General features: G+C 42.2%; 1 protein-coding gene across 2 annotated transcripts in view; it reads left to right on the forward strand.

The window, feature by feature from the left end:
* Positions 1–23,504, forward strand: part of LOC137427970 (homeodomain-interacting protein kinase 2-like) — a 262,675-nt gene that overhangs the window by 40,938 nt on the left and 198,233 nt on the right. For both annotated transcript variants that reach the window (XM_078776683.1, XM_078776686.1), the window contains exon 2: positions 2,471–3,701. In XM_078776683.1, coding sequence (XP_078632809.1) covers positions 2,471–3,701 — 1,231 coding nt within the window. The remainder of the gene's footprint in view (positions 1–2,470; positions 3,702–23,504) is intronic.

Here is a 23,504-nt window from a genome sequence, read left to right on the forward strand (position 1 = left end):
CTCCCCTGTCATTATGAGTTGAACGCTGAATTAATTCTCCCATAAAGCGGGCATTTATCACGATAATGTACTGGCATAAGTTTGTGGGCCAAACGCATTTTGGCCACCCTTTATGGGAGCGTGAGGTTCTTTCGTTTCGGAATTCTGCGTCCACAGCTGCTTGCCAATCCCTCCTGGCAAAGCAGGTGCGGGTCGCTCTGGGCACACGGAGGCCCTCGTGGCTTTTTTTTCACATCGGTGTTTTCGGCCTCCATGTGCAAATGGCCAAGAACCACAGAGGGTACACAGTGTTTCTGGATGCACATGTATGCATGTGTGCCAACAAACTCAACTTTTTTTCCACAATATCATTTTATGTGAAGATTCTTTTTTTGCAGTTCTGTGTCCCGAAGGCTGTTCCTTTTGAATCGATGTTGACCCAAGACAGTTTCCTTTGAAGCCCACCGGCCGCCGTGAAAGCCACTGCCCTGGATATGTAAAGCGTGAATTGCCACTTTGATCAGAATGAGGGATTAGGAATTTTGGGTGAATTTGTTCGCAGCAATATCGAGTGTATATGTATATTTACAATGAATAGCCTTTAAAGTGTCTGTTAAGCCGACTTATCTGGTGCCTTCTCCTTCATGCATTTCATTTCTCTTCTTTTTAAATTCAGCTAAACCATTTGGGCATATTCTCCCCCCATTTCCCCTTTTTTCCTCTTCAACTTATCATGGATTCTTATTAAATCTTTGGAGATTATTTCTCCCACATTCTTATCAAAATTGAAAGCCTGTGCTAGGGTGAAGGTCTGTGCTCTCCCTCCTCCCTTCGTCCCTCTCCCACAACCCTCCTTCCTGTAACAAAACACGTAGAACATTACCCTTTTGTATAATGGCTCAGCTAACAGTGTTTTCTGCTGCACGAACACTATGTACTCCCAATTCAAAATGCTATTTTTACAGCTTCAAGCGAGATGAATACGTTTCGCACGTTTGTAAGACCAATAATCAGATGGCAAAAGGGCAACTTGCAGACTTTTTCTTTTAATCTTCTTCCACAATGTCATGGGGGTTGTGACGTGTGACTTCTGTGGTCTAGGTCAGAGTCCCTGTGAGCAAATTGCGAGTCGAGGGGTGGAACGGGGCATTGCTTGCACAGTTGCTGATGCACAAGTTTAATGGCAGCCACACACTGGCTTGGCTTCTCGGCTGCTTTAGCATTGCTAATAACGCTGCTGGCGGTTTGCTAACAGCACTGTGCAATACTCACAAACTATTGTTATTTCCACAGGCCGAGGAGGATTTTGTGGAAGCTCCGCTTATTTGTACTGAAATTGTGCCTTTCACTTAGGTTTGGCCATCTGAACCCATGGCTCATGAGGCTGGGATCCTCTTGCTTCAAATCCAATATACAGTACTGTGTTGTGATCTACCGAAGTCATTTTCCGTAAAAGTATTTGGACGTCTCCTATATCATGCACTTGATATATGTACACGCTCCCCCCAGAGCCTTTGACCTCTGCTTAAAATTTACAAAACGGTACGAGTCATTAACGAAATTGTTAAAATAATACCAATCGACAAGCGAAGTAGTTACACACCAAGTAATAGTGAAAATTGATCACGGTGGAAACGACGGAGGGTGGTGCGTGATGAGTCGGTCACGTGTATGTTCCATCAGAGTAAACTCGGCTTGAACTTTGCTCTTCACGGGACTATCGGTGCGTCTGCACTGGGAGTCATCGGAGGCACATTTGCTAATTGACTCGTGAGTGGTTTAATTTCCCATGGAATTTCACTGGCATTTCCTGCGAAACTCCTGTAATCATTACTTTAGCATGTACAAGCCCCGTGATGGCCTTTAACCCTAAGCAAGCCAAGGACTGATTAATCAGAGTGCATTATTCTTTATGGTGACTTTGTTGGTCTTTTGTTTAAAATGTTATACCTATCTGCTTGTGTGTAATAATTTATTTGAAAGGAATGCATTGGAATGAGCTCTCCCTAACCCCCCCCCCCCCCCCCTCGAGCCTCCTTGTTTTCAAATGAGCCACAACATGGGGGTGTAGCATAGATATACATGTAATAGTTGGTTCCAATGGTGGGATGTAGGGTAGGCAATGGTGGAGCACAAACACCGAGTGCAAATGAACATCAAATCTAGCATGACCGTTGTCTGTTACATCTTCCTGAATTTGCATTTGACTGGAATTTTCGAATATGTACGGCAACGTATCTTTATCGACATTACATGTATTGAAATTGCTTCAGTTGGTTTCTGTATCTTATCGAAGATTGTGATGTATGATAGGTTCATGTATATCTGAATGGTTACGTTTGATTTGGATTAAATCATCTCTATCATACGCCACACAAGTAGGTTTAATGTGAAAGTGTGTCGAAAGGGTAATGCATTTCCTATGCATATTGATAAGTTGATGAGTTGATTTTTGGCCTGAGTTTCTTTGTCTATTTTTTTGTCTGTGCAGGTATGGCGTCGCAGATGGAAGTATATTCATCTGCTCACACTGCAGCAAGTGCCTTCTGCAATGTGAAAAAGCTTAAGGTAGAACCCAGCAGTTGCGCCTACCATGATGGTAAGCTGGCCTACCCCCAGCAGATTAATCACGTGCATAGCCGCCGTAACAATGGCCACCACTTCTCAACCAACCATGGTCACCGTGCCAACAAGGTGGTCAATAAGACTTTCCTGGTTTCTTCAGCAGCCTCTGGTCTGGGTCTCCCCATACAGGCCACTCACAGTAATGTTTTGCACAATGTGAATGGTGGGTCATACGAACAAGCTCTGATCTTTCCGGGCCCAGGGCATGCAAACTTGAATGGCAGCATTGCTGCAGCAGTTTCGCTTGGTTCAGGGACGCTGGGTGGAATCGGTGTGACACGTCGCAATACTTTGGGACCTCCGGAAGGTTATCAACGATGTGGGCACAAACGAAAAAACGAGGAAATCGGAAGTGGAGGTGTAGGTGGCACACAAAAGGCTGGTGGTGGTAACAACAATGCAGGGAGTGTACAAATAGTGGATGAGCTTCCTCCAACAGTTGCGGCTGTGCCTATGCTTGTGAGCAATGTGACAATGGCACCAGCCAATGTTACGACGACAGCAAAGGCTCATGGGACCTCAGTTTCAAATGTAGATGGTGACTACCAACTGGTGCAGCATGAGATGCTGCGGTCCATGACCAACACATACGAAGTGTTAGAGTTTTTGGGCCGTGGCACCTTTGGACAAGTGGTGAAGTGTTGGAAACGCGGAACAAGTGAGGTGGTTGCTGTAAAAATCTTGAAAAGCCACCCATCATACGTGAGGCAGGGCCAGGTTGAAGTGAGTATTCTGGCGCGTCTTAGCTCTGAAAATGCTGACGAGCACAATTTTGTACGTGCGCATGAATGCTTCCAGCACCGTGGCCACACGTGCCTCGTCTTTGAGATGCTCGAGCAGAACCTTTACGACTTCCTTAAGCGCAACAAATTTCGCCCGTTAGCCCTTGGCCACGTACGGTTGGTTCTGCAGCAGGTGGCTACTGCCCTGGCCAAACTCAAGAGTTTGGGCCTGATCCATGCTGACCTCAAGCCCGAGAACATCATGTTGGTTGATCCAATGCGGCAACCATTCCGTGTTAAGGTCATTGACTTTGGCTCCGCTTCACACGTATCGAAGGCTGTCTGCTCTACCTACCTGCAGTCTCGTTACTACAGGTAGGAATGCTGTCTTGCTTAGTTATGGAATTTCCGTTACTCTTCAAGTGTCAAATATGTGAGGGATTTATTAATATGTGAGTTTTGACTATGATAAATTTTGATTGGATAGAAGAAAAATCATTGGTATATTGCAACAAACAGTTACTCCCTCCCGCTTTGGTTCCATATTTGTTTTGTACTTTGCTTCCCCCAAACAAATCTGGCCAATTCTCCCTTATAACTGGAAAGCGTCAGATCACCGGTCTTCACGACCAAAATCACCTGGATGGCTGCTTGTCCGTTCACTTCAACAAACGATTACACAATGATTAATAGTTTAAAATGTTGGCTTTGTACTTGCATAATGCATTGCTTCACTCTTGGCAAATTGAGTGTATGGATTTTCAAATGAGAGCTTGAAAAGAGAGTCAAATGCAATCATCATGCAAATGTCTTCCATTCCTTCTATTCACCATCAAAATGCCATTCCTAACTTCTTACCCAGAACCTCAATTTTTATTATTACCATTTTTGTTTTTAAATCAGTACCCTCTACCCAGTTTAAACTTCACTTCTGTTAACTTTGGAATCGTTGCACGAAAGAACGTTGGACATAATGCTTCAAGAACGTCGGGTTTCCTCCCTTTCAGTTTTGTGTTACAGTAGCAACTGTTTAAATAGGTAATGATACGTGTTTGTGATTTATTATATGTTTATTTTTTACTTCTGGTAGACTTGCCCCACGAAACGGCACAATAAGCTATTTGTACACCTTAACACAGCGTTTGTCCAAGGAGGAAAAACCTCTTGGCGAGGGGGGATATTATTCGTATTAATATTGTTTTGTTATAACATTAATATTTTGCTGTTATCATAGGTATTGTTTTTACTGTACCTCCATCAGCGAAGGCAGACAGAGGTTATGTTTTCACCCCTGTCTGTTTTTCTGTGAACAGGATATCTCAAAAGGTTGTTTTCGGATTTGGACGAAATTTGGCAGAGAGGTAGTGAGTTGAGTGTATGTGACAATAACGAAAGGATTCGATTTTGGTGAAGATTTTAATCCAGATCAGATAATTTTTTTAAGTGATTCTTCCCCATTAGGAGATAGGGCTAAAACCGATATATAGCAAGATATCTAAAAAAGTTGTGGACGGATTTGGACTTAATTTGATGGACAGGTTGGCTGTGTGACAAGGACGAATCGATTCCATTTTGGCATTTTCGAAACATTTGTATGGTATTTAAAAATGTCGGGGAACGATTATGCGAAAAATTGGTTGTTGGGTTGGGTAGTTGACAGGAACAAGGCAGTTATATTTTCGTTTAGGTCCAGGTGCAGATCCGGCTTATCAGTGTCTAGCCGATCAGTGCCTCCAAAACGTAAACTGTTCAGCTTGGCGGAACAATTTACGAACAGCGTTCTACTGAGGGCTGTTCCAGTTATGTATGAATTGCATCATTTTGGATGTTAAGCCGGTTGTCCTAGTTGCTAGCTCTTCTTTGTGGAGGCAAAATATCTGCCGTTGCATCTTAAATAGGATTACATAATTGAAGATTATATAATTTGGGTCAAGGCAATGGTAACATCTGGGAAAAGATCTGATGGTGCATTTTAAATAAGTATGTAATTGGGATCCTGGCAATGATCAAATCGATACTGTTTCCCTTCTGTTTAGTTTCTTGTACTATATTACTCCTAAGAGTTAGCATAGACTTGTAAGATAAAAAAAATCACAACGTACTTGCAAGAGTACATTTTTGTCCATGTACACATATTTATACTTAGTGTGTGTGTGTGTGTGTGTGTGTGTGTGTGTGTGTGTGTACGTACTTAATAAATAGATTATTCCTATAGGCATTACTTTTATTTTGACCAAGTCTAATAGAGATTTCTGTGTTACACCCAAAGTAACACAGTTATTATTTGTGCTTCAATTGCACAAGGTACTTTTTATTTTATTTTTTATATACAAGGTCGAGGCTCGTGTAAGAGCTACATTACATTACATTGCACGCACGTTAGGGCATTGACTACCTGCTGGTGCGTAGGCGAGATAGGGGGCACCTCTGGGACACAAAGGTGATCCCGGGGGAGGAGGCTGTTTCACAGCACCACTTGGTTTTCTGCGACATAAGGGTGAAAGGTGCGAGGAGAGCTCGGCGGGTGAAGTACCAACCGAGAATGAAGGTGTGGAGGTTGAAAGAGGTGACAATGAGGGAGGCATTAAAAGAGAGGCTGAGTATGGTAGAGGATGATGTGGTTGAGCTTGAAAGTGGTTGGATGTCAATGAAAGATAGTCTGTTGGGAGCCGTTTGTGAGGTATGTGGATGGACAAAAGGACCACCGAGGCACTTGGAAACATGGTGGTGGGATGATGAAGTTGGAAAGAAGATTGACAAGAAGAGGAAGAAGTTCAAGGAGTGGCAGAAGGCGAAGGGTATGGGGGCAGAAAAGGCAGAGCATGAAAGTTATAAGGCAGCCAAGAAGGCTGCAAAGAAAGAGGTAGCAAAGGCGCAGGAGGCATGTAGGAAAATGTTCGGAGAACGCTTGGATTTGGAAGAGGGTCAGAGAGCGGTATTCAGGATTGCAAAGCAGATAGCAAAAGAGAGGTGTGATGTGATGGGGGTGAGTTGCTTGAAGGATGAAGTGGGACAAATCGTTGTGGACCCAGATGGAATTAAAGGAAGATGGAAGAGATATATGGAAATACTGTTGAATGCAGAGAATGAATGGGATGGCAACATAGAGAGTAACCCAGTTTTAGGACCGGCAGAGAAGATAACCGAGAAGGAAGTTGAGGAAGCGATAAAAGCAATGAAGAGTAGAAAAGCAGGAGGGCCGACGAAAGTTGTGGGAGATATGTTGAAGGCAGCGGGAAATTGGGGTGTGAAGAGAATGACAGAGATCTGCAAGCTGGTGGTGAAAGAAGGCCGCATTCCAGTGGATTGGGAACTGAGTACTCTCGTCCCTCTATACAAGGAGAAAGGTGACCCTCTGGACTGTGGCTCGTATCGAGCGATAAAGTTATTGGAGCATGGAATGAAGCTATTGGAAAGGGTGTTGGAGATGAGGATAAGGAAGAAAGTGAAGATTGATGAAATGCAGTTTGGATTTATGCCAGGAAGAGGAACGGCAGACGCGCTTTTTATTGTGAGGCAGTTGCAGGAGAAATACATGGAGAAGAGGAAGAAGTTGTTTCTTGGGTTTGTTGATCTGGAGAAAGCATTCGATAGGGTTCCATGTGAAGTAGTGACATGGGCATTGAGGAAGTTAGGAGTGGAGGAATGGTTGCTCATAGTAGTGATGGTAATGTACAAAAGAGCGTGCGTAGCTGTAAGGACGAAGGACGGGAACAGTGGTGAGTTTGAGGTGAAGGTGAGAGTGCATCAGGGGTCGGTACTAAGTCCACTACTATTTGGAGCTGTGATGGAGGTGCTGGCTCGGAACGTAAAGGAGGGTTTACTGTGAGAGTTGTTGTATGCAGATGATCTGGTGTTGATTGCAGAAAGTATGGATGGACTGAAGGAGAAGATGAACAAGTGGAAGGAATGTATGGAGACAAAAGGTCTGAAGGTGAATATCAGAAAAACGAAGGTGATGGCAAGTGGTAAAGCATGTGGTGAGGTGGAAAGAACTGGGAATTGGCCGTGTGCTGTGTGCAGGAAGGGTGTCGGAGTGAATTCCATTCAATGTACAATGTGCGCTGAGTGGGTTCATCAAAAATGTAGTGGTTTGAGAGGGTCATTAACCAGTGTGGCAGCTACATTCAAGTGTAAGGTGTGCACAGAGGGAGCTGCAGATTAAGGAAATGTTGAGTTGTATCTTGGAGATGGCGTGAAGCTGGAAGGTGTGAAAACATTTTGCTACCTAGGAGACATGCTGAGTGGAGAAGGTGGATCAGACTCGGCAACGGTTGCTAGAGTGAGAGGTGCATGGAAGAAGTTTCGGGAACTGAGTGGCGTGCTGACGAGGAGGGGAGTGTTGTTGAAGCTGAAGGGAAAGGTGTATGCTGCATGTGTGAGAAGTGTTATGATTTATGGGAGCGAGACATGGGTAATGAACGTAGAGCAGCAACGAAGGCTGGAAAGGGTGGAAATGCGAATGGTACGGTGGATGTGTTGAGTATCGTTGAGAGAGAGGAAGACAAATGATGAATTGCGAAAGATGATGGGAATAGAGCCTGTGATGGATGCTGTGAAGAGAAACAGTTTGAGATGGTTTGGTCATGTGTTGAGGAAGGATGAAAGTGACTGGTTGAGAAGAGTAATGGAAATGAATGTAGAAGGAAGTTGAGGATGGGGAAGACCGAGAAAGACTTGGCTAAAGTTGGTCGAAGAAGAAATGCGAGCAAGGGGGTTAACAAGTGGAGATGCAGAAAATAGGGCAAAATGGAGAAGATTGTCATGGGGACCGCAAGGCTAACCCCCGCTCTTGCAGGGGAAATGGCCTTAAAATGCCTGTTGTTGTTGTTGTTGCACGTTAGGGCATGGGATAAGAGGCCTTGTCCCCCCACTCCATATTTGCATTATATCCATCATCTTCTCTGGTCATTTTGTTCAGTCTGCTGAACATTTGATGTTGCCTGTGATACTGTCAGCGACAGAGCACTCCAGTGCTGTTCTTCAGTACATATATCGTACATATGAGAACCAAGATACAACTTGCCCCTAATGAGAGCTCAACATGTATTTGTAGAATTGATTTGATGAATTATTTTTGCAACAACAACAAAAAAAAGTGTCTTAACTGAATAATCATTTGAGAATCTACTGGTGGTGTTGAAGGCCCGTGCTCTTAAAAGTGCATCTGGGCGTTCATAACTTGTGAACATCTTTGCCGCTAAGAAAACAATCCTGGACAGGTGGTCACCACTCTTTCACTGAGTGTGGAAGATTTCTGCTGCGCAACCATTGAGAAGTATTGTTTGCTTTTAAAGTATTTTGGTTTTTAAAAGCTCTCTGAAACTTGATTTGAAATTAAAAGCACGAAAAAGAGATTGATTTTATGGATCGATTGATTGAATGAATGCACCACGGCTTTACTCACTCCACCACCAGTGCGCTCATTTGAAAAATTATGGGCATACATGTATCTCTGTCATCCTGATTTTATAATGAAAACATTTATATTTGGGCAATGTGATGAAGCGATTTTTCAGGAATCGTACTCGTATAATTCGAGAATTCGAGAGATGTCTTTCTCTGTGGGTTTGTTTGTCTGTTTGTCTCACTTGTATGCACTTCTAAACTACTGGATGGAACGAGTTGAAAACTGGTGGTTGTATAGGGGTGGGATGGGGCTGGTACTGGGGTATTAGGGTGGGCCATACTTTTTTTTTTTTGGAAATCAATGGAGAGGGGTGTTCATATTACGTATTTTGGTGTGTAGAACACAAATCTGAGGTTTTTAAAAAATTCTGATAACCCTAACCTACATCAATTTGCAGTTGATTATTATTAAATTTTTGATTATATTGCTATTCTTCTGGAAAAAAGAGAAGTTTTTTATTTTGAAGTTCAGGCTTTTATTTTGGTAACTTCCTGTTGGGACAGCAGTTGTAGCCATCTTGTTGCTGAAAGCTCGATGTTGAGGAGGTTGGCAATCCTTATCCATCCGTCTTCTCTTCTCTTCTTATGGCATTGCCAGTAAGTACGTTTTTGATAAGGAACCTGAGGAACAAATAGATAATAATTTTAGATGTAAATTACCTTGTTTTATATTATATTTGTTAATTGATTTGTGTACTTACCTATTGCCAGCCTGAGTTACATGTGAAGGAAAATAGTGACCTGTGAAGTGAATATTTTGATGGTTTTCTGTAATACCTGTGTAATACCTTAATATCTGTCTGTAGTGGATACTTACCTGTGTATTATTATTTTTATTTCAGTGTGAACTACTAAAAATGGCTCAAGTCAGAACAAGGATGAAATCAAGTTCTCATTTAAGTAATCTTGTTGGCACTGGGCAGGAGCTGTTGGTGTCTGAACTGCCAACTGTGAGGGATACCCTGAGGTATGGCATCTACTTGAGGGAGCAAAGTGAAGATGACAGGAGGAACTACCCAGTGGACCAGCTCGTGTCTGACATCTACCCTGGTCTGATTTGTCAGTGGAGCAAAGCTAATGCTCTTTTCAAGCCTCCTGTTATCAATGAAAAGGTGACCATCATGTCCAAGCTCAAGGAGGTCTGGAATCAGGCAGTGAAGTTTTCTCTTGGGAAGGGCAAACTTGATGCCAAAGAGAGGTTCATTGTCAAGTTAGACAAGTTATTTGATATTTTGACTTGCAAGTGTCAGATTACCAGTTGTGAGGGGGGAGGCTGAGAGGCCGGTGAGGGCTGTGTGATCCAAGCCCACATTAACTGTTCCTGCAGCAGAGAGAAAATGATTCCTGTGAAAGATCTTGCCTACATTAAGGGACAGCAAGAGAAGGTTGGAAGTAAAGGACCCCACCAAATGGGGAGCCCTGATCTGCCAGAGCACAAGAGACAGGTGAGGACATTGGAAAGGCAGGAAAATAAAAAGAATGCAGAGAAAAGGAGAAGGAGCAAGGAGGCAAATGCTGCAGCAGCAGAGAAGGCAGCCAGGAAGGATGTTGAGAGATTTTTGTCAGATGGTGATGAGGATCTGGAATTGGAGAGAAGTGGTGCTGAAGATGAGTTTGTCACTGAAGTTGAGCTCTTCCCTGAAACTGACACTGAGCCTGCAGCTTCAGCAAAGGTCCAGAAAAACTATGATGAGATTCCAAACATTGCCCTTGCTAGTGTAAGGTATGGCATAGGGCTGAGGCCAACTGCAGCGATAGCAACTGCAGCTCTGATTGATGCAGGAATCATCACAGAAGACAATACAAGTAAAGTTATTGATAAGAACAAGGTCAATAGAGCACAGGAGAAGTTGATGACAGAGCTGGGGGAAGAGTTTGATGAGAAGTGCAGGGAGTAGGGGGGGATCTCCTGCATCCTCTTTGATGGGTGGATTGACCTGACCAATGTGATGATGGAAGCTGAGGGCAATGACCAATCTTTTCCTGCAAAGATCAAGGAAGAACACTATACTGTTGTTAGTGAGCCTGGTAGCTACTATCTGTTCCACTTTACCCCAGAGAAAGCAACTAAAGAGGAGTCACATGCGGAGCAGATTGCTAAGGTCCTGTTTGCCTGGCTGAAAGAGAGGGGTTTTGATAAGACCTTGTGGGCCATTGGAGGAGACTCAACAAATGTCAACACTGGTGTGAAAGCTGGAGTAATGCGGAAGCTGGAGCTGCACCTGGGGAGAAAGCTGGTCTGGTTCGTGTGCAACCTGCACACTGGTGAACTTCCCCTGCGCCATCTCATTGTTCACCTTGATGGCCCTACTCTGTCAGACAACACATTTTCTGGGCCAATAGGAAAGCTCCTTGCTTCTGCTACAGACTTGGATATCAATCCAAACTTCACCCGGATCTTTGTTGGCCCTCCACTGATGAAGCTGTCTGACAAGGCCATTGAAGATCTCTCAACTGATCAACACTATAGCTATAAAATAGTCTGTGCAATCAGGGATGGAGTGCTTCCTGCAAGGCTGGCTCTAGTGGAGATTGGACCAGTAAACCACAGCCGCTGGCTCACCACAGCGAACAGACTTCTCAGGCTCTGGGTGTCAAAGCATGGACTGACAGGAAAGAACCAGAAGAATCTGCAATTCATTGTGGAATTCATCATTGGAGTGTATTATCCATGTTGGTTCAACGTGAAAGTCAAGCACTCCTGGATCGAAGGGCCGAGGCACATCTTGTTTCAGCTGGACTGCCTCAAGTCCCAGAGGAAGGAGATGCTGGACCTTGTGATGCCGATTGTGAGAAGATCTGCTTGGTATGCCCACAGTGAAGCCATCCTCCAAACACTGCTGTGCTCTGAGGATCAGAAGGAGAGGACTGAGGGGGTGGAGAGAATCCTGGCCATCAGGGGAGAGGGGGACCCAGACACTCAGCTGGGGGACTCCTCTGTCAGGACCAGAAAGACACCTGACATCAACTGTAATGCTTCAGCATTGGTAACTTGATCAGCTGGTCAGAAGGTGTGTCAGAGCCACCTTTCACCTGCTCCCTAAGCACCTCGGAGGTGAAGAACTTCATCAACACCCCCATGGAGGTGCTCAACTGGCTTTGCCACACACAAAGCATTGAGAGGGTTGTTAAAATGGTGACTGAGGCTTCTGCTAAGTACTTCTCACAGGAAAAGAGGGATGGAGGCATCAGGGCTCAGGAGACCAGCAGGAGGCTGATGTCCAAGAATGAGTCAAAGCAGGACTTGTGCAACCTGGTAAAGTTCAAGAAGTAAGGAGATTGATCTTTGCAATTGTAACCAGTGATATACATACAGTTCACCTGTTAATAAATATGTACATTTGATTTGGCTGTGTCAATATGAATGATTTCCCTTATATCTTTTAATATCTTATAAAGGGGTTCAAAAGGGTAAAATTGGCAATTTAGAAATACAAATTGATGTAGGTTAGAGTTATCCTATCCAAAAAATAAACTCATATTTGAATTCCCCATAAAAAAACACATAATATAGACACCCCTCATGTTAGGATTTCCTTCAGATTGATTTTGGCACCTGAGTATGACCCGCCCTACTGGGGTATGGGTGTTGTGGGAAAGTTTGGCCAAAAAAATAAAATAAATCGTACTCCCGGAAATGTTAACATTACGAGAACTGAGCTGCTGGATGGAATGAGTTGAAAGCTAGTGGTTTTACTCTGAGTGTGAAAGATGGGGGGTGATAGGGGGGGGGGGGCGGGTGTTGGTTAGAGGGTAAAAACAATTCACAGTACCATAACGTTGGGAGGAGAACCCAAATCTCTGTGTAAATTTGCATTAGATAGTGCCTCCTGGTGGACATCTGTATTGATGTCTACTCCCACATCATCAGATGCATATGGCTGCCGAAGCAGTTTCTTGACTATTGGGCACAATCCTGGTTGGGGCATCACTCCTACGCAGAACACTCAAATAGCTCATTCGTCACAGTAAGCTGGTACTCATTCCACCAACCTCGGAAGGATGACAGGCTGAAGGAAGTCTGTATTACAAGTCATTAGTCATAAAAATGGGGGAATTAACCAATCCATAAGGACAGGTTATTTGCCAGTTGGTGTAATTCGTTTTCTCACCTGACTATTGTCTCGAAAGTTGCAGCATCGATAGCCGCATGGTACTATATTCATGACTTATCCAGGAACCTACAAGTTGGAATCCAGTAATGGAGTTTGGTGATGTCCTTTCACTTGCTTGCCAAGTTGATTGTACCATCGGCATTCCTTGTGATGAAACTGCATTAGTTGTAATTACCGAAAATGGCTTGGGCATCTTTCCACTCTTATCCGCAATGCCATTGCTTAGGAGCCCGACTGCGTAAGCACATGCTTATCAGAAGAACCCAGAAAATGCCCGGCACAGCAAAGAGACGGGGTAGTTGCTAAATGGCTGTCCCCTTTGGCATGGCTGCCTTCCGAGCCCTGCTTGCTGAAAATGCAAAGTTGGTCCACTCTGGCTCGAGAAGCCATATGCCTGCACCTCCAGCAGCAAACGATTGCTTGCAGTGTCACAATGTACCACTGCAAACGATTGCTTGCAGTGTCACAATGTACCACTTGTGTTGCCTTTTTGCTCACGGGAATGCATAGTACTAAGCTGTGAGTGCATTAGCCTTGGCTGTTTGTAGTTTTTTGTGCAAATTCACCATTCAATTGTCCTTAAGAGCAGAACATTCGGTCAGCTGGAACAAAGCAAATTATGTCGCTCCTTAGGACCTGAGGCCTGCTACTACAGGATGCTACACAGGCATTTGCTGACTTTGGACTTGCTGTCACAGAACAATGTGAGCACAGTGCCCTTGGGTGCTTTCTGAGATTTAAGATGGTAATCAATAGGTTTCCAGCATGACACAAGCTCCAGACAACCACTATTGGAACACAGTGTGATTTATTTTTGAGAAAGAATATAATGAAAATTCTTAATCAATTGTGAAGGGATAGGTTTTCACTTCTTGAACATGTACTTTGTGTGCCTTTGTTCACGCTTTAATCCAAATATCTGCTCGTGTGGAATTCTCATTGGCTTAATTTATATTTTGCTCTTCCATGCAAGATGAATGCATGTTTTGGTCGGTAACAGCTAGCTACATTTGCACAAGCCTCTTGATTTTTAACTTCCAGGGAAGTTAAACAACGGTAGTCCAGTTGTTGGACGGTAGTCCAGTTGAGTTCATCACATACTGAACCGTCCGTCCGGCGTCCGGCGTCCGGCGTCTGTCGTCGTCGTCGTCGTCGTCGTCTGTCGTCTGTCGTCCGTTAGCTTTTCGACGTTAACACTCCAGCGTCCACAAATATCAACCGATTCTGATCGAACGTGACATGCAGCATCCTTACCCCAAGGACCAGGTTGGTATTACATTTCAACCCGATCCGTTGAAAAATGGCGGACTGAGGCGACCATTTTGTTTTTGGTCATGAAAACGACGTTAACACTAGCGTCCACAAATATTAACAGATTTTGATCAAACTTAGAATGTTTAACCCTTACCACACAAGGTAGGTTGCTGTTGCATTCCAACCCAGTCCGTCACAAAATGGCCGCCATAGGCCGCCATATTGTTTTCAACTCCAAAACGACGTTAAGACTTTAACGTCCACAAATATTTATGGATTTTGATCAAACTTGGTGTGTGAGACTCTTACCACACAAGGTAGGTTGCTATCGCATGTCAACCCGATCTGTCCCAAAATGGCCGCCATAGGCCGGCATATTTTTTTCAGCTCTTAAGAAAAGCACACTGGGACAAGATGTGGGTGTGGGTGACTGAAAGCGAATTACACCCGTTTCCTTTTATCTACACAACTATATTTCTGCAACATTGTTGCAAAGTGTAACATTGTATCAATTGTAAAACAAGGACAAGTATAAGGATACAAGGACCTTAAAATTATTACACAAGGTTGTTGGCTTTTCATTTAAGTCAAATCTAGTACAGACAACTGACCTACTTTAAAGTTGTCCAGTCAGTTCAGTTGAGTTCTGCTTCCCTGGAAGTTCTAGTTATTTATTGATTCGTTTTTGATCGAATCCTTTTGAACAATTGATGAAGAGGCACAAAGTGCAGACACAGGTGGTAGAGCTGAAATGTCATCAAGGCACTGCGAAGAGCAGCCATAAATTAATCGTGCCTGGGCTAGCACTTCGGAACTGACACCGGCATGGAAAGTGAAAAGTTGATTTTCACTTCACCATCTTCACTTAAGGATGATAATTACATTGTTTGAGCAGAAGTCCAGTTTCCTGAGCACTGCCGGTCCAGTTCAAGCACCGTCCTGCCAGCCATACCCCCTGACGAGCTGATTACCACTCTCATAAACTGCGAAGCTCAATACTCTGCCTGGTTTTAAGTATTCTTTCCTCCACCCTAACCACATTTTCCTCTTTGCTCACTCACCAACCATGTGATCCCAACATTCCATTTATTTAGGGATTAATAGCATAGCATCAACTGAAAAGCAGAGTATTACTCAACAAATGAGGAAAGGTTTTAGTAACCTAATTATCTCAACCCTTTTTGAAAAAAAAAAAAACCAAACAAACTGAGGGATATTGTGAATGGCTATGTCTGTCTGTCACATTATCCCCTCTTAAACCGTTGTAAAGAAATTAACCAAACTTGGTAGTTATGATTGCCACTTGGCAAGAAGGTATGACAGCATTATCATTTTTGGATACGCTCCCTGGGGCCTGGTCAAAAGGTCAAATGCCAAAAAATGCAATTACGGGCACATTTAAAAATATTTCTGAATGAACCTTTGTCTGTGTAATCAACTTTGGGGGACGGATGAAATATGTAATGATTTTTGGGATTTAACCAGGAGGATAAGCAGAAGGCATTCATTAAGTTCAAAATAACAGGACTAGAGCACAACTCACATCAGTATAAGAGAAAACAGGGATCTAGTTAAGAAAATAACTTGCCAAGCCAAAATGAAACATGAAAAGGATATAGTCAGAAGTATTAAAAATAACAGCAAGACACACTTTAAGTATATAGTAAGGGGGTAAAGAATGGGTTAGGAGGGATGTGGGTCCATTTAGGAATAACACTGGAGAAGAGTGAGATGGCAGGATTATTAAATCATTATTTGGCTTCTACATTTACATAGGAACAAACAGGGGAACTTCCAATAGCTGAGAGTATAAATCATGTGGGTGAGAAAGAGCTTTTAGAAGAGATCCAAGTAGGAGTAGATGAAGTGGAGAAATAGCTAGAAAAACTAGAGTGAAGTTGATGGCGCCCCATTGTAAATCCTCATGCTTCCCACCTAAAAAAATGTTGAAAGATGGCAAAACGTTCCATCGGGAATGACCCAATATCAAATTTTGAGTTAATTATTTCCCTGTTTTGACCCCTGTGTCTGTACCTAAGTCCCCACACACTGAGGCATGAACCGGGGATCAGTTAAATCCAAAAAACCGTTATGTATAATCACGTGTCCTCCAATGTTGATTGCATATGCAGTTTCATTTGAAAATGTTAAAAATTTTCCCCATAATTGCATATTTCGGTACGAGCAAGTTGTCTGTGTCCGAATAGGATTTGAAACCCGGAAGGTATGGAGGCGGCAAAAATGCAAGTGCTGTCTTCTGTCATCCAGCCGGTGCACTGGGATAAATAATTCACATTTATTGCCACATCTGATACAATTTAAATACTCTAATGGTGGCAAGGTACTAAATTTGAAACTTTTTTTATATTTGTAGCTTTTTGATACCTAGGGTTTATAATAAAAAATTGTATTGGTGTCAAAGCCAGTGACCAATTGCAAACTAAGGGTAGGATTTGACCTTTTGACCATGCCCCAGGGGGCAGGGCCATAATGACTGCTTTTGCACCTTTCCATGCTGGGATCATAACTACCAAGTTTGGTGAATTTCTGCCCAACCGTTTAGGAGGAGATTGCGTGACAGACGGACAGACGGAGCTGATTACAATATCCCTTTGTTTTTTTCCAAAAAGCGTGGCCGGGCTAATTAAGGGATTCTAAAGTTCCAGGGCCAGATAATATGCAACCATGAGTTTTGAGGGAGGTGTCAAAGCAGATAAGCAGCGTGTTGGTGGATATATTTAACAGCTCGTTGGAGTCAGAACAGGTACCAGAGGATTGCAGAGTAACAAATGTAACACCGTTATTTAAGAAAGATTCAGGGAGGTCTAGATACATTCAGATGGGCAAGAGATTGGCAGATTGAGTTTAGCATAAATAAATGTAAGGTGCTGGGGATGGGTAAGGATGAAAGTAGGGATAACATAATCAAAGGGGTTGTCTTGCAGCGTGTCACACAATATAAGGATCTCGGGGTGTAAAAGACGCACGGGGTAAGCAGATAGGACAGTGTTAGGCAGCTATATAATAGGATTTTAGGTTTCATTCGTTTGGGGATAAATTATAATTCAAAAGAAGTAGCGTTAACCCTGCATAGGAATGCAGTGAGGCCTCATCTGGAATATAGTTTACAGTTTTGGTCACCACAACTCAAGAACGACAGAGCTGCCATAGCGAGGGTTCAGAGTAAGGCTATGAGATTGCTTCTGGGGCTAACTAGTCGAAATTATTAGGAGCGGCTGATGGAGTCAGAACTTTATACATTAGAAAGGAGGTGATTATGGTGGGATCTGATAAGGATGTTTAAAATAATGAAGGGTGTGGACAAGATCAGTGCGGTGGAGTTTTTCAGCAGAGTGGCCAGTGTTCGGATCAGGGTCCATAGCTTGAGGGTAAAGGAGATGAGAGATAGGACAGGTTTAAGGCAGGGGTTTTTCAGCCAGAATAGTTAATGCATGGAATGGTCTCTCCACAAAGGTAGTTGGAAGTAAAGGGGGTAGATAGGATTCACATTGGAATTGCATCGGTAACTTGGATTCACTGGAGACGGAGGGTTATGGGGATATTGGCAGGACTGGTTAGGATATTGTGTGTTAATGAGTGATGGGTGATGGTTATTGGGGTTCGTGTATAGTGCAAGAATCATGTGTGGAATGTCCTCCTCCTGCAACACGGTCCACCTGCAACCATTACAATTTGTTTTGTATTGGATCATAATTTGTGATAGTGGTCACCTGCTTTATGTGACCACAATATTCAGTGTCAATACTCAGTTTGCAGTATTCATAACATTGATTAGGTGGCCGCCTTTTTATGTGGCCACTCTCAGCAATAGTTTGCTTTGACCAATATTTACCTCCACAACCAGGGTGGATGGAGGTTATGTTTTCACCCCTGTTTGTATTGTACACCACACCTTTCCTATGCCATCTCCAGGCATTGCAAATCGTCATTGCTGGGCACCGAAGGGGGCTCGGCAGTGACGCACGCTGAAAGGGAGTACTCAATTTTGTCTCTGGTTGTTTGTTTTCTTGTTTTCTTGTTTGTTTGTTTTCTTGTTTGTTTGTTTGCCCGGGCAATATCTCAGCCATTCTTTGAGCGAGGAAGCTGAAATTTCGGCACAATAGTGAGCAAGTCCTTTGTCAAAAACGGTATTTTTTGTTTTTTGATTAATCAATTAATTGAGGAGATATTTAATTATTAGCGATTAATGAAGTACTTATTTAATTAATCAAATTTCCTTTCTCTTCTGACCATTAACTCAGGCACCTTTTGAGTTCGGAAGCTGATATTTGGACATGCCAATGACCAGGTGATTTTGCTGCAAAGGCTATTTTTGATTTATTAATTTATCAATTAATCAATTAATCGATTAATTATTTAATTCTTCGTTTAATGACTAAAATATTTTTTTTTTAAAGTCACAGATTCTGATGAAATGGTGGTGGTTTATGTGTTCTATGACCGAATTGATTAATAATTTAATTTTTTAATGATTATTATTTATTTATTTTCATTATTAATCATTTATTTATTTTCTTTCTCATTTGGCCAATATCTCAGGCACCTTTTGAGCTCGGAAGCTAATATTTGGACATGAGTGACCAAGTGATGTGGCTATCAAGGATATTTTTGATTTATTGATTAATCAATGAATCTATTAATTATTTAATTATTCGATTAATTGGGCAATTCCACGACGTTACGTAGTGACACTTTGAGTCATTTTTGTGAACTTTGATTGCTCTAGCACAGCGATAAAGCCACTAGTAGCTACTCTCTATATATCATATTGTAAAGGAAGAATTGCACTTTACAGAGATATTAATGGAGTTCCTGTAAGTTGGACCATTGTCAAGTAATTAACATTCAAAAACTGTGTTACGGAGTGGCACTGTCTTTTGTCATTTATTAACCAATAACAACATTTATTGAAAACTCTGCTCTCGCAATAGTTATAAAATTGTAATGAAATACTGGGAAGATACACTAATAGTTGTACCTTCAGTACAGGGGTTTCAAAATTCCAGACATGACCTAATTACTCTGAAATAATTACAATAGTCCCGTTACGGAGTGACGAAAAATCCCGTTACGGAGTGACGAGTCAATTTTGAGATTTCTCCCAAAGCAACAAATCATTTCTAGATTACGCCAGACTTTCATTCTGAACCCAGCTGACTTGTGTTGGCGTTTCAACATCTAACACTTTAGAAAATAATCAAAATCTGAATTGAGAAAATATACAATAAACATATACAAAAGTCAAGAAATAGACTAAAGAAATTGAGAACAATTTACGAGTGGATGACCAGAAAAAAAACAAAGTTTGGAATTAATCAGTTGGCCACATCACAAAACTTCACATGACTGCCCTGCAAAAGGTTCCCTTTCCCAAAGGATATTCAGCAAATACATAATGATTGCGATGGTCGAGGGATGGCTGAAGAAGGAATCTGACGACTTGGTTGGAATCAATCCAGGATTTATCTTCCACCTCTGGGAATGTATATGCCAAGTCAGATAGGCCCGCTTTTCGCAAAAATGATACTTCCAAACAACCATCATCTACTATCTGAGTCACCTGGCCAACAAACAACTTCTTAGATTTTTTTGTGACATACTGCACAGTCACAAAGTCACCAGGGTGCACTTGGGGTTGACTGTCTGACCTGGGGCGCTCAGCATGTGCTGGACTAGCAGTATTTTGACATTCCAAGGATGATACATGGCACTCAGGGTGAAGACTCACCAATTCAAATTCTTCCGCTGTTGAGTACATAGAGGCGCTCACAACATATTTCCTCACAGGTTTCACACAGTGTGTTTGGTGTGTATTCGGAAGCGACTTCACTAACTGCCAGCGCTCATCCAATTGCGACTGGCACTTCTCAATGTCTCCTGCTGCGGTGAATAAAACTTCGATCTTTTTGCACTGTGCCGCTGCTACGTGGAAGAAGGATTCTGCATCAGATACAGGATCCCCAGCCAGATTTGCCAACCAAACTCTCCTCTTTACCTCACCTCCTATCCCATCAACAGCGCCCTTACCGTGAGATGTGGCAAATAAATTCCAGGATAATTGAATCATGAACAATTCTTGAAGGAATGTTAGATTGGAAAACAAGAATTTCTGTTTAAAGTGACTGGCTGCCCCATCTGAAAAAAAGTCAATCGCCCTAATCCTGGGGTGGCATGATATCAGTGTGGTGATGATATTGGACAGGAAGGTATGAACAGCATATTTGCCATGCTGGAGGTCATCGCTAACAATAACGAAAGACTCGGTAACATTAACATCAATCCACGCGCACACTGTGAATAGAGTGACTTGGACGTGGCTCCAATGAGCACTCTGGATTTCATTCTGTTCTATCGCAGCATAGTTCTCCGCAAAATCGACCTGGACGACAATGCGATCACCATCAACTGCCTTCCTTCTATCTTCAAAGAAGTAGCTCTGCTTCCTCTTGATGAATGAGTGCAAGCTGAAGCATGGAAGTTGTTTGCAATACCTCATGCAGGGCATCCTGAACAGTCCCATCTTTAGCTACTTTTGTGGCCCGCTGCTCAATTGTCTCCCACTGAAACCACTTCAGCGGCAGGTTAGCTGTTGCGTCGTCGACAGAATACACTGTGGCAAACTTGGTATGGCATTCCTGACATTTTCCTGTCATGCAGTTGTCCGAATCCTGATCACATACAATGCTTCCAAGGAATTCACGAAAGTTGGTCGAAAGTCCAGCTACATGAGATGACAAGGCCTCCAATAAGAGGCGCATGTTTTCATGATATCTGCAGAGGCAGACATTGTGCGGAAACTTTGAATTGAGGGATGCATTGGCTGGACGAAGTGCTGCGAATTTGGAGTAGCCGATCTTGATGTTTGGATATTTCTCACAAAACGAACTGTATGCCTCTCGTATTGTCATCATTAGGAAACTCTTTTGAACCTTGTCCTTCCGTTTCCCAGTCTTAATGACCACAAAGTCTTTCTTCCCTGGCGACATCCATGAAATATCGGGACTCAGTGTTTTTGCCCTTCGCCCGACATCTCCGCTGACGTGCACGTTCACTTTCCCTTGCCTTCGCAACATTAACAGCACGCGCCTCTCTCTTGCGTTTCGCATCCACCTCCCTGCATTTTTCCTTGTGCCTGTCTCGAAAACGCTTTTGTCACTCGGCAGCAGTCAATGGCATCCTTTCTGTAATATGAATGCATCGACAAATTATCCATTTGAATTGCACCGTATCCTTCTACGAATCATCTAAAAGATCATGAAATGTTTTAGGCCACAAAAACTGACAGTAGAGGTTGTAAGCGGCTTCACTCAGCTTGTCCACTGCAAAGTTGGTGGTCTGCAGTGGCGCGGTGATTTGTCTAGTTTTCCTCTCCCGATGCGTATCCGCAGGTGACAACAGAGGTGTAGTTTGTACTCACCGATTGCTGGATGTAAACCGATTTCAAAACGAAAACTACAGAGGTGTAGTTTATACTCACCGATTACTGAATGTAAACCGATTTCAAAACCGCTCAAGATGACCACGCGTAAACTCGAAACTTGTCATACAGAAGTAAAATATGGCACGCAATGAATTCTGGGACAGCTACTCTGTCGCCACCTTTTTTCAGGCTGAGTTATCAATTGTTTGACAGAATAAGTCACTCCGTAACGTTACGGAGTGACAAGTTTTCTTTTTAATTTATTTTTTGTAGATTTTAAAAAAATATATAATTATACTGTACAATGATTGGGTGGTATAAGTTCTTAATGACCCTGGATTTATTTGGTTTTTCATCCACCAGTTAAAGAGAAAAGTAAACAAATGTCAAATTTTCGTGATGGAGTGACACGTCACGGAGTGACATCTGACTCCTAATTTGAGTGTTAATTAAGCATAGAAGGCCAACTCATATTTTTTTCAATTGGTTTTGAAATAATCTTCATACAGGTATCTTCTGATGAATAGCATTTGTTGACTTCATACCAATGAATTGAGAGACTAATGAATTAATAGTTCTTTGCATTATCGAGGGCCAATTTTACTGCGCTTTTCAGTAGAATGACTTCATTAATTGCAACGAGTGATGTAAGCCAACAGAGCAAGCTAACTCAGTGATCTTGATATTATCTGAAAGTACATTTTTTCAGCTTTCATTTGGTACATAACATGAACTTTTTCAGTCAAACTTAAAATTTGACCTCTGCGGACCGTTTCTCGTGGAATTGCCCAATTACTAATTATTTTTTTTTTGCAGTTACAGATTGTGATGAAATGGTGGTGGTTTATGTGTTCTGTGACCGAATTGATTAATAATTTAATTTTTTAATGATTATTATTTATTTATTTTCATTATTAATCATTTATTTATTTTCTTTCTCATTTGGCCAATATCTCAGGCACCTTTTGAGCTGGGAAGCTAATATTTGGACATGACAGTGACCAAGTGATGTGGCTATCAACGATATTTTTGATTTATTGGTTAATCATTTAATCGATTAATTATTTATTGATTTGAGGGATGCATTGGCTGGACATTGATTATTTATTTATTGATTAATCAAGTAATTATTTAATTTTTTATTAATGACTTATTTAATTAAATTTCTAAAAGATACATTTTCGGATGAAGCACAAGTGGTTTAGTGATGCTATTAGCCAATTGATTAAGAAAATATTTTGTGATAATGTTTTATTGATTTTAATTATACAATTAATCAATCAATTAGTGTACACCTCTCCCTCCCAATTCAGCCTCAATGAGCTGCACTGTGGTATTGCTGGGCGCCGGAGGCACCCCGGCAATGCCGCGCTGCAGGATATTTAATTATTTGGCATGGGGGCGGTGTACTTTGAATGTGTCTGTACTTGTTTGTCTATTTGTTACTTGTCGACAATATTTCAGCACACATTTTTGGTCAGGATCCAGATACGGATCCGGATCCTGGAGTTTTTTCCAGTGATTCTTCACCATTGAGAGATCGGGTCAAAAAGTATATATCGCACGACATCTCAAAATTTATGGTCAGGATTCATATGTGGATCCGTATCCTGGAATTTTAAAAGTGATTCTTCACCGTTGAGAGATTGGACCAAAAACTACATCTCACACTCCAAAAGTTATGAATGGGTTTCGATGAAACTGGGTACAAAGGTTGGGTGTGTGACGAGGATGAATCAATTTAATTTTGGTAAAGATCTAGATTTGGGTATGAGAATGAAGAAAAAAAAAAAATTAAGCAATTCTACACCATTGAGTGATAGGGCTAAAACGAAATACTATATAGCATAATATTTCAAAAAGCTGTGAATGAATTATGACAAAACTAGGTGAATGTGTTGGTGAGGTGACAAGAGCAAACCTATTAGATTTTGGTTCAGGTCCGAATCCAGATCCGGC

Source organism: Myxine glutinosa, chromosome 1 (genome assembly GCF_964187855.1).
Source record: "Myxine glutinosa chromosome 1, kmMyxGlut1.1, whole genome shotgun sequence".
NCBI lineage: Eukaryota > Metazoa > Chordata > Myxini > Myxiniformes > Myxinidae > Myxine > Myxine glutinosa.